Below are 17,396 nucleotides of genomic sequence, written 5' to 3' on the forward strand. Positions count from 1 at the left end.
TATCTGTCCCTTCGACAGCGGAGCTGAAGCAGTCTGTGTGAGAAGGTGCTCCGCTGTCTGTCCACTGTGTGGTGGAGAGGGTGCTGTATGTTATCCATGATAGATAACAGCTTCTTCCGTGTCCTCCTCTCCACCACGGTTTCCAGTGACTCTAATGTTTGTCCCAGTACAAAGCCAGCTTTCCTGATGATTTTGTCCAGCCTGTTAGAGTCGCTGGCTCTGATGCTGCTTCCCCAACACACAGCAGCAAAGAAAATGGCACCGGCAACAACACTGTGGTAGACTGTGGTACACTTAATATAACACACAACTGCCTAACAAGTACTATTTCAGCCAGATATAGGGACTTGTTTTAATACAATACATCTTGAATATCTTGTTAGATGAAAAAGTCTTGAAAACAAATTGTTTTGAGTCACATATCATATGAAACAAGCTTTTTTTGACATTTGAGGTTTTTAAGCTAATTTCAAGATCACTTTTATCTCAAAAGTCCTAAATATCACATCTTATTTCAAGAAATCTTGACAAGCCGATTTTCACTAGTTCCATTGGCAGATTTTTTTGCTTATTTCAAGCAAAAACGTCTTTTATTTGTTGTTTTTTTTACTTATTTTTGGAGGGGCATTTTTTCCAGTGTGGTGGGTAAGATGGGTGGATACTGGGGATTAGACTAGATACAGTATACTGTTTGTATTATGTTTATTGTGGTAAAATCTTCAATAAAAAGACCTTGATCAAATGATCAATTTCTTCCCAGAGCTCATCACCCCGACTGTTCTCTGGCAGCGGGGGGGGTACCGCACTGTGCACTTGGAGGGGGAATAAAGGAGTGCGGCAGGTAAATTATATTCACATGTGTCACCTTTTCAGAGAGAAAACTCGGCGCTCCCTGTGGAAATGTCTGATGAATATTAATATGTGGTAACAACAGTAGCAGCGTGCCAGGCCTGTCAGGTCTGGAGACAGGTTCCTGGTTTGAGGGCAGAGAGCGTCACTTCTCCACCTCTCACAGCTTTGTCAACTCGTTTTCCCCCCGATGCATTACGTGGGAGCTTTGTCGCGGGGCAGAAAAAAATCCCCCTCTGCTTTGATATCTCTCCCAAGTTTCCCTTTGGTGTGCACTTCACAGGCGCCGCTCATTAACACACTCCGACGATAGCTTTGCTCTGCTTTTTACGCCACCACCCCAACTGGCACCCCCACCCGACCGTCCCACGAGGGACACCGCGACAACGAAGGGTGGAGAAATGGTCTTAATTCATCTTAAGTGAGCATTTGTGCTACCGTCTGATGGAGCGTCGTGTTCCTGGAACAGCAGACGGGAAAAAGTTCAAATGCAATGGTTTGGGGAATTTCTCTTTTTATTGCCTTACAGCCATAAACTATGATTTTTAATAAAGTCTTTGATTCCAGTGATAAAAGGAAAAAAAAGATAGTCCTAAGTGGTTTGCATGAACCGAGTAAAACAAATCCAAATATTCTGCTTTTTGGTTTGTGGAGCATTTTCATTCACCAAAATTGGACCCAAGCGGGAGAAAAAGAGATTACTATTATTATAAAAGAGATGTCGTTGTATCAGAGATGATCAGATGACTATCAAGTGGAAATGCATCGACAGAAACGCCAGCCAGACTCAACCTAAAAGGGGAAGCAGTTCTGAGCCACTCAGTGGGGTCACATGGCACTGAAAGGATCGGATTATTGGCTAAATTACAATAAGAATGAGTTATTAAGTTCATGTAGACACCTTAATCTGAAAAGAAATTGGATCGGATTAAGACCCCGAGATAACTGGGTTGAAAGTCTCTCTAAACCTAATTGTAGACGGTGAAGCTCGTGGTGAATTAGACTTTGCGTTCTGCGCATGCTCCAGATGTTTTCCCGGGGTCGTGACCCGGAAGTCAAAGGAGACGATATTCCTGTTGTTCCTTCGATTTTTAACTGATTTTTGTATTGTACTATTTTTTTTTTTATTGGGTTTTAAGTATATTTAAGTGTTTTTTTGTTTTTTTTTTAAATGTTCTAACTGTTCTTTCTTTTACTAAAGCGCATTGAGTCTATGTAACAATATGAAATGTGCTATATAAATAAACTTTGACTTGACTGTTGTTGTCGCCGTCAGAAAGAAAGAAACAACGCGATGGAGAATGCTCCGTTGGGCATCGAGTTTGTGCAACAAGCAGCTCATCACAGAGCAAATGTAGAGGGACGTAGCTTCATCTGGCTCTGCGTTCTCCATCTTTCTCCAATGCCTGAGTTTGTTGTTGTTGTTGGTGGTGAAGAGGTCAACAGGAAGTGGCTCTATTAGCAACAGCTGGAATGGGTACAGCGCCACCTATCATACCGGGGTATCCAAGGATAATTACCCTTGCTCAAATAAGGAGCAACTCATTCTTATTGTAATTTACCCCACAATTGCCATGTGACCCCACTGAGTGACATTCACAAAGGTCCAGCGACAGTTATTTCAAGATCCTTAAAAATGATGTCACAACACACCCAACAAACCCACCACTGAACCACTTAGTACGATGGCGACCGAGAGAGAAAGACTGTTGTTGGAGTTGGAGCTTGTTGATGTTGAAATGTAAATAATTTTGACCAAATGTTGACCGGCACACAGTAAACTCTTTCAGAAATGGCGGTGTTGTTGTTCTGAGAGGAAGGAGCTAAACTGGAAAAGTGATTCCGGAAATGATGTTGTTAGCCGACCAATCACAACCCTTGCGGTCTCCGTGAGTGTCCGTCTCCTCGACGTATAGATAGGAATGTTGGCGGACGCACGCAAGCCACGGAGAGAGTCTCCGTGGCCTTTCCCGGACGACTATGAATCAGGCTTTAGGACCACAAGGCCCATCCTACACTTCACAGTCCCATTCTTTCTGAATCTCACAAAAGCCAATCCACTTTATTTATAAAGCACAGTTTAAATAAACACAAAGGTTTCCAAAGTGCTGTGCAATAAATTAAATACAATAAAACATAATAAATAAATAAATAGACTGTCCACCCCACCCCAAATAAAATATCTGTGTACATAAAATTAACAGCCTACGTGGTATTAAAAGCCAAGGAAAAGAGGTGCGTTTTAAGAAGAGTTTTAAAATCAGACAGTGAGGAGGCCTGTCTAATGTTTCAAGGTGCAGAGCGACACCTAACCCAACAAAGCAAGGCTGCTCAATTTCTCCATTGATAAAATAAATTCACAACTCTACAACATAAAATTTCATTAAAAAAATCATGTAGAATATAGCATATACTTTGTTGTCTACAGTAGTAGATCAACCCTCATCTTACTTTGAAGCTCCCAGATCAAGGAAGTGACGTCGACGCAGCTTTAGCAGCAGAGAAGCTATCAGGCTTGTGTTGATAATAATAAACTCCTGGGCCCTCATTTATCAAGCGTTCTTAGGAACAGATCTGTGCGTAAAGCGTGCGTGCGATCATTCCTGAGCAAAGTGTGGGATTTATGAACATGTACTTGAACTTAGAAATGTGCCTAAATCTACGCACAGCTTTGACCATGCTTACGCACATTGCCTAGTGGTAGAATTACGAAACTGCAAATGGTGTTGATCGCTGCACAGGGGAATATTACAATGTTCATTCAATTGTTGCATTACAGTATGTCTGACGGCATCTTGGGTCCGTGTAGCCTATGCAATTCCAAAGCACGGTGCGTTAGACCTACCTGGCGTTCATTGCATTTCATTCAGAGTGTAACAATAATTGTTTCACCAGAAGACCTGACAATAATCAGCCTAGTTTAATTGATATGGGTATAAAAGGCACACGTAGGACATGCCATTCAGAACAACATGGCCCATCTTGCATTGCTTGAGGATCTGGAAAACCGTGCGCTACGGAGGGAGCGCGTGTTTAGGGAGCGTGCAGATTTATTGGCAGAAAGTAGTGAGTGGCTTCTAAGCAGGTTCAGATTTCCAAAACATATATTGCTCGACCTCTGCCGTGAATTGAGGCCATTTTTTGAGCGAGAAACTAAGCGCACGCAAGCCATACCTGTGCATATACAGGTGCTGTCCGATTCCTTTATTTTGCAGAACAGCTCCGTGGGCCTTCGTTTACAAGAAGGAGCTGTTGAAGATGGATGGCTTATTGGTGAGTGTTGCGCAGCATGTTTGCAACATTGGTTATATGTATGGTCAGTGTTCGGGAAATGTTGAGGGGTCTCTAAAATATTGGCAAAATGTGATTTCCCCTGATGAGTTATGATTGCAGACGCGATGCGTGTGTGGAGGTGTGGAGCCTGTGTGCGTAATTGGCATAAAGCTGTGCTGTCCGCCGCGTGTGATTCTGTATTGCTTCTCATGTGTTTTCGAGATCCACGCTCTGAGTCAAGCGCAAGCAAGCAAGCAAGCAAGTTCCGGTGGCTTTTAAAGGGAATGTTGGTGCCATATATGGTTAATTGGGGGCGTTCCATGATGCAAATTAGTCTGATCGTGCCCGCGCAAGGTGAACTGGCAGGTGTGGTATTTATCATTGCAGATTACCTACCAGTGTGCGTACGACCTGTCCAAGAACGTTTGATGAATGCCGATTTTTTTGTACTTGGGCACATTCTAAATTTCACTCATACGACAGGATTTAGAAGGGATTCTACGCACTAATGATAAATGAGGGCCCTGGACTATGTACAAACTTCCAAATGCATCGTTTTGTGAGTACAGACCATATTTGTACTACTGTAGAAGTTTGGTGTCATGGCATGTGATTTTAGTGTGGTAATTTTGGAGATACTGCCAGGGTCCATTAGCGCTTGTACTAAGCTATTCGGGATAACTCAGTAACTCAGCTGATGTTCAGCCAAGATCGGAACTATCACTTTAAGGGCCGTTACGGCGCCGCCCTTTAAAGCTTAAATGAAAGTCTTTCCCCAGTTCAAAGTGGGCCAACTGCACTAACACAATCTGTGTTTTATTTGACCTTTAGAGACCTTCTTACAATCGGGTTCTAGTTCACGCTTCATGTCAGTAACCAAAGCAGCCGATGGTTTAGCTGGTTGTCAGCCTCTGTGTGTCGGTTACCAGCCCAGCCCCTCAGAGCTGATACACAGCAGGGACAATAAGTCCAAATGAGTAGCTGCATTAGATGCACGAGGGATGTAGCCTCTGAGTGCTCAGTAGGGTTATATACGGCCCATTGCTGCACCATAAGGTCCCGGGTAGGTTAGGGCTGTCGAGTAATGGCTGATAAAATGTGTCATGATTGAATGCTGTATCACAGATAGTTGTTTTGTGTGTGTGTGTGTGTGTGTGTAGGTAGCAGCTGGGATCCTCTTAAACAAATAAGCACACATGAAGCGCTCATGTTTCAGTATGTGAGCGATTAGGAATTCATTTTTTTGTGCGTCTGCACACAACGCTTCTAACGCCATCATTCATTTTTTAACACAGACACAAACAAAAGGCCCCGCCTCCCTCACGGGCCTCAGATCACAAACAGCGGCGCGTGTTCTCAGAGTTGTTTAAGCGCTCCGTGTATACAGTAAACACACACGGTGGGGTGTGATGAAGGCGCCGCAGAACGCACAGCGACAGCTGCGGCCTGCTCGCTCTCTCTTAGCGGAGCAGCATTACATGTGGGCGTGCAGTGTTTACTCTTTGTTGTTCTTATACCAGCTCTGAGTAAACTGACAGGTTGGAGAGTCAAACCCCAGATCAACTGTGAGCAGCCGTCTGTCAGTAAGCGGCACACAGCCGGATTCCTCCAGTGATGAGCCCAATCTTCCTCTAACAGTTTATCTATTTAATAAGAGTCATGGAGATTATTCTGAAGCCGAAATCCTTTTTTTCCACCCTTCTTGCATCTATATCACATTTTAAAAATCTATAAAAATATCAGTGAACGAGGATGCAAAGGTGTTATTAACTTAATAATCTAATTTACACATTGTTTAGATGTCCTGGGTCCTGAATCAGTGATTGATCCACATCATTTCCAGGTGGCTGCAGGAACAGCTGAGCTGCGTCTCACAGTGTTCATCATGTAACTTTATAATTAATTAGCAACCGAGACCAGTTCCTTAAAGTGCAGTTTTCAGAGTCGAGGTTCCCACAAAAAGATCTCCAATTAGATCTCCACTTAGCACTCAATGTGGGTTCCTCTGAACGGCAGATATGTTCCGTCGTTTTGAAGTTTATCTAAATAGGAAACTACTGGATGCAGATTATTAAAGCGGCCTATAATCCGGAGAAAGAGTCATCGGCGTAACAGTGAAAACGGAGAAGAGAAATAAAGGGTTAGGGTTAGCGGCACAGAGGGCCCCTGGATCCTGTGGGTCGGATATGTAAGACACATTCTGTGAAAGCTCCATCTGACGGAGATCTGGAGACTTTGAAGGTCAGATCAATGAAGATATTTTCCCAACAGAGCACTTTGCTCCCAGACTGCAGGTTTACTTGAGGTTCCCAGAGTTTCTAAAAGTAGAATGGAAGGCAGAGCCTTCAGTTATCAGGCCCCTAAAAATAGAATGGGAGGCAGAGCCTTCAGTTATCAGGCCCCTAAAAGTAGAATGAGAGGCAGAGCCTTCAGTTATCAGGCCCCTAAAAGTAGAATGGGAGGCAGAGCCTTCAGTTATCAGGCCCCTAAAAGTAGAATGGGAGGCAGAGCCTTCGGTTAGCAGGCCCCTAAAAGCAGAATGGGAGGGAGAGCCTTTGGTTATCAGGCCCCTAAAAGCAGAATGGGAGGCAGAGCCTTCAGTTATCAGGCCCCTAAAAGTAGAATGGGAGGGAGAGCCTTCAGTTATCAGGCCCCTAAAAGTAGAATGGGAGGCAGAGCCTTCAGTTATCAGGCCCCTAAAAGCAGAATGGGAGGCAGAGCCTTCAGTTATCAGGCCCCTCTCTCCCCTGTTTAATTTCTCAAATTATATTATGTACATGTGACATTATTGTGGTCATTAACTCGTGTTTCCCTGTTCCAACAGGTATCCTTTGAATGGTGTTACAGTGGGTTTTTTCCCCCCTTTTCTGTCTCAAACCCCAGCTGGTGGAGGCGGATGGCCACCCTTCCTGGTTCTGGTTCTGCCAGAGGTTTCTTCCTGTTCAAAGGGAGTCGTTTCTCTCCACAGTCGCCTCAGGCACGCTCAGGACGGGAGATTGGACTGAAGACAAGTTTCCTTAGCTAGGAAAATGTTTTTGAATTGGCTCTATATGAACAAATTGGATTATTTTGAAAATAATTATGATTACAATGAATTGAATTCCAATTGGCTTGAATTGGACTTTATTATTTAAGTGCCTTGAGATGACATTTGTTGTATTTGGCGCTATATAAATAAAACTGAATTGAATGATTTGTTTTTTTGCAGAAGGAGTCCTGTTGTTGTCGTGGTTAATTGCACTTGATGCGGGCTGCACGGTGGTGTGGTAGCAAAAGGGTTCCAGGTTCGCATGTTCACCCCGTGTTCCTTCCACCGTCCAAAAGCATGCACGCTAGGAATCCCGGGGGAAGGAAAACCTCGGAGAAACACACCAGGGTAGGAGATGCTCTTTAAGGCGCCTAACGGCAGTACAACGCAGCTGCGTCATGGAGACGAACGAGACAACAACATTGCACTTGATGCCAATGTGTTGTACATGTGAAAGTAACCCAAAGTTTCTCAGCAGAACAACACAGATTGTTTTAATGTGCTTGATGATGTCTCATATATAACTTTGCTTTTCCTTCCTACCCCCCTTCAGGATCTGAATCATCATACCATGTAAGATTAGAAATGTGCAGCAACATGATTTTATTTCAGTCCTCACTCAGTCAGCTCTTACCTGGTCCCAGTCTATACTGCGGAAAAATGTGTGCGACTTGATGTCTGTGAAGCCTGTCTGGACCTGGCAACCCAGTCGCTCCTTAGGATCCTGTTGGGAACAGAGAGCCAGTCAGGGATACGATCAGAAGGAACTGAAATGGGACATTATTCTCTATAACACACAGAGGAGGAAGCTTACTGTCAGGTTCATTCTACCAGAGCTCCAGAGGGTTTGTCTGGTTATAAATCACAAGATTTTTTTCCATGTGGACGGCAAAATAACAGCGTTGGCCCTTCATGTTTCACCACGCTTTGCAGATTTAAGGTACAAACCGGCTCAACCTTAACAATGAAGGTGGTGATTCATTGTGGAAAAGCACATGTAAAAAGCTGAAAGTGTGTTTCTGCTTCACTCACAATCACATAAATACCTATTTTAGACTTTTTGCCCCCACAAAAAGTCTAAAATATACATACTAACATCTTAAACTAAGCCTCATTTGGGATATCTACTTTAATCTGAATGTTTCCCTGTCAAAATAATCCTACGAAAAGACCAGAACCAACAGATTTGATGCTTCAACATAGAGCAGCTCATTGGTGGACAGTTTAATTCAGAACCTACAGAAGAAGCGGGCGCCACCGGCCGCCCATACGTACACGCCGGAGCTGATTTTAAAGTACTCGGCCCGACCTGAAGCAGAGTTTCCTCCTCAAATGTGACACTGAGGACTTCATTTCTCCCTAACTGAGGGACTCACTTAAGGGTCCTACAGAAAATCTCTTCAAAGGTTTCTTCAGTTAAGATAAATTGTTGAGACATAAAAGGGCACTTTAAGAGATTTCACAAAGAGGGAATTTGGCAGTTTCCATGGAAACTGTTAGTTTCCTTGCACTCGCACTTGGCATAACCCCTAGGGCTTTAACAACTGTTGTCTGAAAAAACACAGCAGAAGAATAGAAAACTAATATATACACATATACACATATTTATTTATTTATTAGGGCTGGGCAACGATAAAATTTTTAATCTAATTAATCACATGATCTTTCTGATTAGTCACGATTAATCGCATTTGTACGCAAAATCCAATAATATTCTAGACTGGAACTACTACGCTGAGAAGACAATTCAACTTGGCAGTGTTTACAGATGACTTTGGTTCTGTCGACTCCGCCGTCTGGAAGAACTTTAACATGAAAATGGCCGAGTAAAAGTTCCGTACCCTTCTCCATGTTTGGTGGATCCGCCGATTACTTTCTTTTCCGGTTCCACAGCAGACAGCAACAGACTTTTACAGAATAAAAGCCTGTGAGCAACAGACTTTTACAATAATAAAATAAATAATAAAACCTGCGCTAATGCGCGATAAAATATTTGTTGCCGTTGAATAATTAACGAGTTAACTAATACACACACACACACACACCGGCCACTTTCTAAGGTACACCTTGCTAATAAAAGGTTTGACCCCTTTTTTACTTCAGAACATGGTGCATTATCCTGCTGGAAGTAGCTATCAGAAGATGGGTACACTGTGATCATAAAGGGATAGATGTATATATATATATATATATATATATATATATACATACACACACACACACACACACACACACACACATTAACGCATTCAATTTGACATATTTATAGAAAGTGCGTTCATCTTGTGTAAAAAGCTAATTCTTGGGGTCTCAAAATTAAAACAAATTAACTGAAATGTACCCTTTTTTTTACCCTTTAAATAAGAAAATTTCATTTAACCCAGTAGAAGAAGTGGAATTTTTCCGTTCCGCCACTAATTCGACTGAAATCGAGACTCGTGAGATCAGGCAGCGTTTTTTTTCATCTTCTTCACGGTTCCACGTGTTGTGCGATCAGAGATGGTATTCTGCGTTCCTTGGCTGGAACGAGTGCTTATTTGAGCAAGGCATTTTTACTGGATATTTTTCTCTTTTTAGGACCAGTCTCTGTAAACTCCAGAGATGGTTGTGGGTGAAAATCCCAACAGATCAGCTGGACATACTCAGACCAGCCCGTCTGGCACCAGCAACCATGCCACGTTCAAAGTCCCTTTAATCCCCGTTCTCCCCCTTTCTGATGCTCGGGTTGAACTTCAGCAGGTTGTCTTGACCACCTCTACATGCCTAAATGCACTGAGCTGCAGCCATGTGATTGGCTGATTAGCTGCTTGTGTTAACAAGCATTTTAACAGGTGTTCCTAATAAAGTGGCTAGTGAGTGTGTATATGTATATATACACACACATATATGTCCATATAAAACTTTGTGTCTATCACTTCTTCCTGTTGTTTTGACGGGAACCTCCCACTTGCTTTAAACTGTGAACAACATGGCATATTACTGACACGAAGGCATGAATTCACTAATCAGTGACTGACTGGAAAGATCCAGAAGCATAAAACAGTAAAGCAATCGTTAATTGGAAAGTGTCTGGAAGTGAAACGGGCTCCAGACAAATTAAAAATGATGGGCAGGTTGAACCCGTCGTGCAGATCATTAGGTGCTTCTCCCACATGGACTTTGTTATTTTCTTTTTCTTGTTAAGGTTTTTTCCGTGCAGCTGCTAAACTAATTTGAAGGGATTCCTTAAATGCAACACCGAGATCTTCAATAGTTGCTTTGTGCATCAGATCTTACTGATTGGAAGCCGATTTGGAAATCTTAAGGCACTTTGTCCAACTGCTCTGTGGTAACCGCTCTTATGTAAACATGCACAGCATCATGCCTCCCACATTTTCTGTCTCCACAGTTTGTTTTTAGCTGCAGCTCGTCTTTGTGCTGCTTTTACTCCCACCGTTCTCAGTCTTTCATCTCCAACTAATCTATGATTCCTTTATCACTACAGTGAACTCAGATCTGTTTTTGTATTACCCTTTAAAGCATGTTGGCACAATACTGACAATAAAAAAAACTAATGTGGGGATTAACTACAGGCGTTTATGATAATTATGTGGTTGACTTTGGCTCACTGCGTTGATTCTAAGAAAAATACAAATATCTGATGGATAATTTAAACCTTCACACTTTATCTGTAGATCTTTGCCGAAATAAAACACAGAGGACACAGAGGCATCAATCTAACATAGTGAGTTCCTGGAAAATATTTGGAATATTGGTCAACAACGATCGCGTCGGTCTCCAACCTATTCCCATTGGTGGATTGTCACGAGAATGAACAAACATTAAAGTCACTCACTATTAGCATTTAGCTTCACTTTACATGCCGTTTGGTTAGGTTTACGCATCATGATCGTGATGCAGATAAAGTCAGAGAATGAAAAAACATTAAAGTCACTCACTATTAGCATTTAGCTTCACTTTACATGCCGTTTGGTTAGGTTTAGGCATCATGATCATGATGCAGATAAAGTCAGAATGAACAAACATTAAAGTCACTCACTATTAGCATTTAGCTTCACTTCACATGCCGTTTGGTTAGGTTTACGCATCATGATCGTGATGCAGATAAAGTCAGAGAATGAAAAAACATTAAAGTCACTCACTATTAGCATTGAGCTTCACTTTACATGCCGTTTGGTTAGGTTTAGGCATCATGATCATGATGCAGATAAAGTCAGAATGAACAAACATTAAAGTCACTCACTATTAGCATTTAGCTTCACTTTACATGCCGTTTGGTTAGGTTTAGGCATCATGATCATGATGCAGAAAAAGTCAGAGAATGAACAAACATTAAAGTCACTCACTATTAGCATTTAGCTTCACCTTACATGCCGTTTGGTTAGGTTTAGGCATTATGATCTATTTCACTTTAAAATAGATTTTCAATCTCTTTTGAAAACCTATTTCTATAAACAGGCTTTTATTCAACTCTAATTCTATTTAATCTCCTTTGATTGAACCGCAAACGTCCCATGAAGATAGAAAATCTCTTCTTATTGGCAACACTTAACTGCATGTACTTTTTCCAGAGTGATTCCTTTCTCCTGTATTTGCCTGTGGTATATAGTGTAATTTGTGCTCTTGTGAGAATTTTATCACGTCACTTGGAGAAGAATGTGGTTCAGCTTCAGTTTGTCCGGTGACCCGACTTGGTCCCGACACCTCTACATACCGCAGATTACATTCGATGCTACATTTCCTTTGTGTGCAACCTACTTTCCTGTCTTACTACCGCAGATAAAACACAGGAACAAACATACTCAGGCAGTTTGAGCTGAACTCCGGGGTCTTCTCTGCCGTCCATAACACAGCCCAAGCACTTGGCCGTGTTCCCACACATGGTGATTTGAGTGAGCAGCGGAGTGCACGGATACACACAGAGACAGATCAAGGGCTTATGGGAGTGGACGGCTCTCACCTTGTTTAGAAAGCCCTTGAGCACGCTGGCAGCTTTCACCGACAGAGACCTTGGGATGCGAATGGGCTTCTCCAGAATAACTGTTCACAAAAAGATGAAGGACGGCAGCAGAGGAAAGAGAAAGAGGGGGGAGACAATAAAAGGGCAGTCGTGAGTAGGGAGGAGGATGATTCACAGGCCAAACCTGCCTGTGGGTGACCATGTCTGCTGTGTGGGAGTCAGAGGAAGGGAGGAGGAGGTACACAGGACGACGCTCTCTTCTTTCCCTCACGTTTTATTCTCTACTAATAGCCTTGAGATTCCCACAAACGAGAACAAAAATTCACTTAAAAAAAAAAATACTATTTTCCTCAAAACTCCAATCCAAGGATGTACGAGGGCTTCATGGTGAAGTTTTACATCTTTTTTTTTTTTTTTTTTTTTAAATAACAACTCAAGGTTACCGTCTGGTAAGGCCTTCCTTACCCACGAGGCGGCCTCGGGCCAGACTTCTCTGATGTGCGGTTCCAGAACTGGGAACGAGACACTCAATGATACCTTTTATTTAGTTCATTTTATCATTGAATCTCCTTTGGGCTCGTCTTATCCTGCTGAATTAAAGGTTAAAATAGAACCCATGGTCACTTCTCTCTCTGTGCACTGAAGAAGCTAAAGAAATACGAGATGAATAAGAAAACAATAACGACGTCTCACTGGAGTCCAACTTTTAGGTCAGATTGTGTGTTATGGGCTAGTTTTAGCTTGGAAGAGATGCAGCATACTGAGAGTGGAGCAGTGGAGTAAGGGTCTTTCCATCACTTTTTGCTGTAAATGTACATTGGATTTATAAAAGAAAGCTCACAGTTAACGTAGACAGAGTAGAGAACTCTAATCTATAACATTAATCTATCAGCATTAAACAGTAAATAAAGAAACAAACAATAAAAACTCATGATTTTCTTCACTGTAGCACTATAAAAGGAACATCTTGGTGCAGTTTCCATTTCTACTCTTAATAGTTCAGCTCGTTGTGGCCGATTATCCAGCTGAATCGAATGTTTTCCCGTCTCTGGGTGTCCGTCTAAAGCTCTGGGGACGATGCGTGGTACACCAACACCCAAAGTGGCGTCCTGGCACCGGGTCTAACCCGGCGGCATATGGCTGGGTGGCTCATATATAGTGAAAAGAGTTGGTTTCCGTTGGAGGGCGTTCATCCAGGAACCCGCTGGCCCACTGGTGTGACAGCCAGGCGGATGGTACTGGTGGCAGCTGCTAGCCATGGTGTCGCGCTATATGCTCCTGACATTCACAGCTGAGACGAAATGCGTCACACCGTAGTATGGAGGAATTTCTGTTTCAGTGGACCGCGTGAGGGAGGGAGGTGGTGGCGGGCGGGCGATATGTACAAGGACCATATGGCCAAAGGAAACACAAAGTGCAATAGAAGGAGGGAATTTATAGAGGATCCCTCTACCCTAAAGGGTGGGAGCTCTTGTACATTACATTACATTACATTACGGTCATTTTGCAGACGCTTTTATCCAAAGCGACTTACAATAAGTGTGTTCCACATCGGTAGGCAAAAGAACTTCAGGTCACAAGAACTCATTAGTGCATTTCCTTCCAAAACCATACAGTTAAGAGCATAACTAGTGCTAGAGTAAGTGCGGTAAGTTAGGTACCTAGGCGAATGGGAAGACAATTTAGGAAACAAATAAGTGCGTAAGAAGCTGGGACAAAACAGGTGATGTCCTAAGAGGGCGGATCTGGTTAGTGTTTCCTGACATCAGGCGGGAGATCGTTCCACCATCGGGGCGCCAGAACAGAGAAAAGCCGTGACCGTGTGGATGGTGCGCAGGGACCCCTGAGTGACGGGGCAGCCAGGTGCCTGGTGGCCGCAGAGCGAAGTGGTCGGGCGGGGGTGTAGGGCTTGACCACAGCCTGGAGGTATGAAGGAGCTGTTCCTTCCACTGCCCTGTAGGCCAGCACCAGAGTCTTCAACTGGATGCTACAGCTACAGGGAGCCGGTGTAGAGAGCGGAGAAGGGGAGTGGTGTGGGAGAACTTGGGGAGATTGAACACCAGACGAGCAGCAGCTTTCTGAACAAGCTCCAGAGGTCTGATGGCAGAAGCCGGAGCGCCAGCAAGGAGGGAGTTACAGTAGTCCAGGCGGGAGATGACAAGAGCCTGGATGAGCACCTGCGCTGCCTTGTTGGTGAGGAAGGGGTGAATCCTTCGGATGTTGTAGAGGAGGAATCGGCAGGAACGGGCCACTGATGCAATGTTTGCATCGAGAACGACAGTTGGTCGTCCAGGGTCACACCCAGATTCCTCGCAGTCCGAGTTGACGTCACCATGGAGTCATCCATGGTGATGGCCAGGTCTCGGAACGGGAGAAACACCAGCTCAGTCTTGTCCAGGTTGAGCTTAAGGTGGTGCATCGACATCCACCCCGAATTGTCTGCCAGGCACGCAGCAATGCCTCCACTTGGGTGTCAGAAGGGGGAAAAGACAGAATCAACTGGGTGTCATCTGCATAGCAGTGGTAGGAAAAGTTATGGGAGTGGATGATAGAACCAAGAGATGATGTGTAGAGGGAGAAAAGTGTACTTTTCTCTACTTGTACTTTCACCGGTCTTCACACCCAATTTAGCATTTGAGATGGGTCGCTGTAATTTACTAAAACTGAAAAAAAATAAAAAAAATAAATCCCACTGCAAAGTAGGGCTGGGTATCACCAGCTTATCGTTTAAATATCGATATTTGGCGCCAGTGCAAGATGAAATATTGCGACATATCTTAGTATCGATTTTTTTGCACACCCTTACTGCAAAGTAGCACACTGGTGTAATCGTCTTCCTTCGGCATCTAAAGTGCTTCCTCAGGGAAAAGGAACACAATCAAATCCTGCAAGTTGCAAGAAATCCAAGGAGCAAACGTCACAATCTTGTGTGATGGGAACGACAGTTTTCACACTGAAGATCATTAAAGTGATAAAGATTCCTACAGGCACACGACAACAGCCGAAAGCATGTGTAAATCCATCCTTTAATAATTCATTGTAGGTGTTTTGACTGCTGCCGGAGTGCACTTGATGCCTGCTGTACAAATGTTTAGACTGATGTTTGTCAGTTGGTGCTGCTTGGTGGGCTGGACAGAAAAAAAAGGAAAGAATGAAACCTCAAAGCCAATATTTGCACTAAAGTGTGGACACGAAGAAACCCAGTAGTCCATAGATCATACATATGCACTACAGAGCCGGACTGGATGCCGAACCTGGACCGACAGGTTTCCTTGATTAAATCGATCGGTGAATTTATATTTGTCAAACTGTGACAGGGTCTCCGTTGCGGTTGTTACTCACTTTTAGGAGATGTAAGAAAAAAGGTGAATGAAAACTGTAAAAATCCAAAATCACCCAGAGGTTTACACCAGCTGGTTTTGGCCTGAGCCTAAACATGTCCTTCCAGATATGAACCAGAATCACAGATATTCTCAGAGATTAAAGCAACACCTGAAGATTTTTTTTCCTTTTGCAAATGTCTTTTTCCTCCTTAATGGCCCTGTCACACTGTTGCGTATGGCACTAGCGTATGCCAGCGTATGAAAATTATCACTCATACGCTGGTATATGCTGACATACGCTAGGGGAACGTTAGGCAAAGGTTGTATACGTTTCAAGCACGCTGGCATACGCTGAGGCAGAAATAAATTTTTGAACATGCTCAAAACGTTTGTGTGTATGGTTAATACGCTAAGCATACGCTTGGCATACGCTGAATACGCTACAGGTACGATATAGGTACGTTACTGATAGGTTGAGAACGCTGGACATAAGTTGCCATACATTGGCATGAAGGTGTACCGTACAGCTAGCGTATTTATAGCCTCCGCCCGTCTGAGGCTATAACATATAGCCTCAGATGTGCCACACAACTGACGTATCTGAGGCAACCGACGATTCACGGGAGCGGTCAGGAGGAGGAGTTGGGGATCTTGATCGCTCAGAAGCATGTAACTCATCAGCCGCAGGTGCATCAGGCATTTCAGCAGGTTTTGGTGAGAATGATTCTTGTGTTTTTTTGCCTTTTCCTCGACCTCGGCCCAGGGCCCGGGCAAACTACGATTGCTTCTTGGGAGGCATGATCGAGATGAATGTCTCGAGAGATGTTGATAGCGCGTCGTATACTGCAATAATGGAGCAATGTGGAAAGGCTGCTGATATAGGCGCCTTGAAACGTACGCTGGGCATGCGCAGTTCATATGCTACTCATATGCTAGTCATATGCAGAGTACGCTGGTTATACGTTGTTCATACGCTGAGATACGCTGACCATAAGCTACTCATAGGTTCAATACGGTAAGTATACGCACAATTCTTTATTTTCAAGGACTTTTCGTGCGTATGAAAATTATATTATTAATTTTCATACGCAACTCATACGCTTCTCTCATACGCAACAGTGTGACAGGGCCATAAAGGAGAAGTTCGTTTTCTTTTTTAAACCTGGACCTTATTTCTGGTATAGAATAAGTTCATCAACTCACCGATAACGTTTGGTGAAAGTCGGCGATATTTAGATCACTGGAGATCGGCGTATATCCATATAACGGGAGAGAACAGGGCAGAGACAATACAGCCTCTAAATAAGGCTTTATCTGTCTTTATTTCACTAATACTTTAAGACCAATGAATGAATGAACGCGTGCTATTGCACTGTTCGCTCAGAGCTGCCGTGTTGTTGTTATCGGGGGGCTTTCTACACACGCTTCTACAGGGATGACGTCATCGACGTGCCTCTGCAGCACAGCTCATTCACTCCGTGCTCTGTGACGGTTGGCTAACTTAACACAGAGTTTGCTGCTACTAGTTTTGTGCAACACGGCAGGATATTTATCAGATTTTGACTTCGTGGACGACGACTTTGAGTACGATGGACGTCCTTACAGGAGTGAATGAGCTGTGCTGCAGCGGCGATGACGTCATCCCAGTAGACGTGTGTGTTGATAGCCCCCGATAACAACAACACGGCAGCTCTGAGCTAACAGTGCAATAGTACACGTTCATTCATTCATTGGTCTTAAAGTATTGGTGAAATAAAGACAAATAATGCCTTATTTAGAGGCTGTATTGTCTCCGCCCTGTTCTCTCCCGTTATATGGATATACGCCGATCTCCAGTGATCTAAATATCTTCCGAAGGACGCCGACTTTCACCAAACTGTTATCGGTCAGTAGATGAACGTATTTTATGCCAGAAATAAGGTCCAGGTTTAAAAAAACAACAAAAAAAACCTTCCCCTTTAAG

At 43.5% G+C, this 17,396-nt stretch overlaps 1 protein-coding gene across 3 annotated transcripts in view; it reads right to left on the reverse strand.

Annotated features, from left to right (window-relative positions):
- Positions 1-17,396, reverse strand: part of prkcz (protein kinase C, zeta) — a 181,553-nt gene that overhangs the window by 34,106 nt on the left and 130,051 nt on the right. For all 3 annotated transcript variants that reach the window (XM_075476008.1, XM_075476007.1, XM_075476009.1), the window contains 2 exons: positions 12,111-12,190; positions 7,785-7,874 (listed from right to left, as the gene is read on the reverse strand). In XM_075476008.1, the coding sequence (XP_075332123.1) occupies positions 7,785-7,874; positions 12,111-12,190 (170 nt within the window). The remainder of the gene's footprint in view (positions 1-7,784; positions 7,875-12,110; positions 12,191-17,396) is intronic.

This window comes from Odontesthes bonariensis, chromosome 10, assembly GCF_027942865.1.
Source record: "Odontesthes bonariensis isolate fOdoBon6 chromosome 10, fOdoBon6.hap1, whole genome shotgun sequence".
NCBI classification, from domain to species: Eukaryota; Metazoa; Chordata; class Actinopteri; order Atheriniformes; family Atherinopsidae; genus Odontesthes; species Odontesthes bonariensis.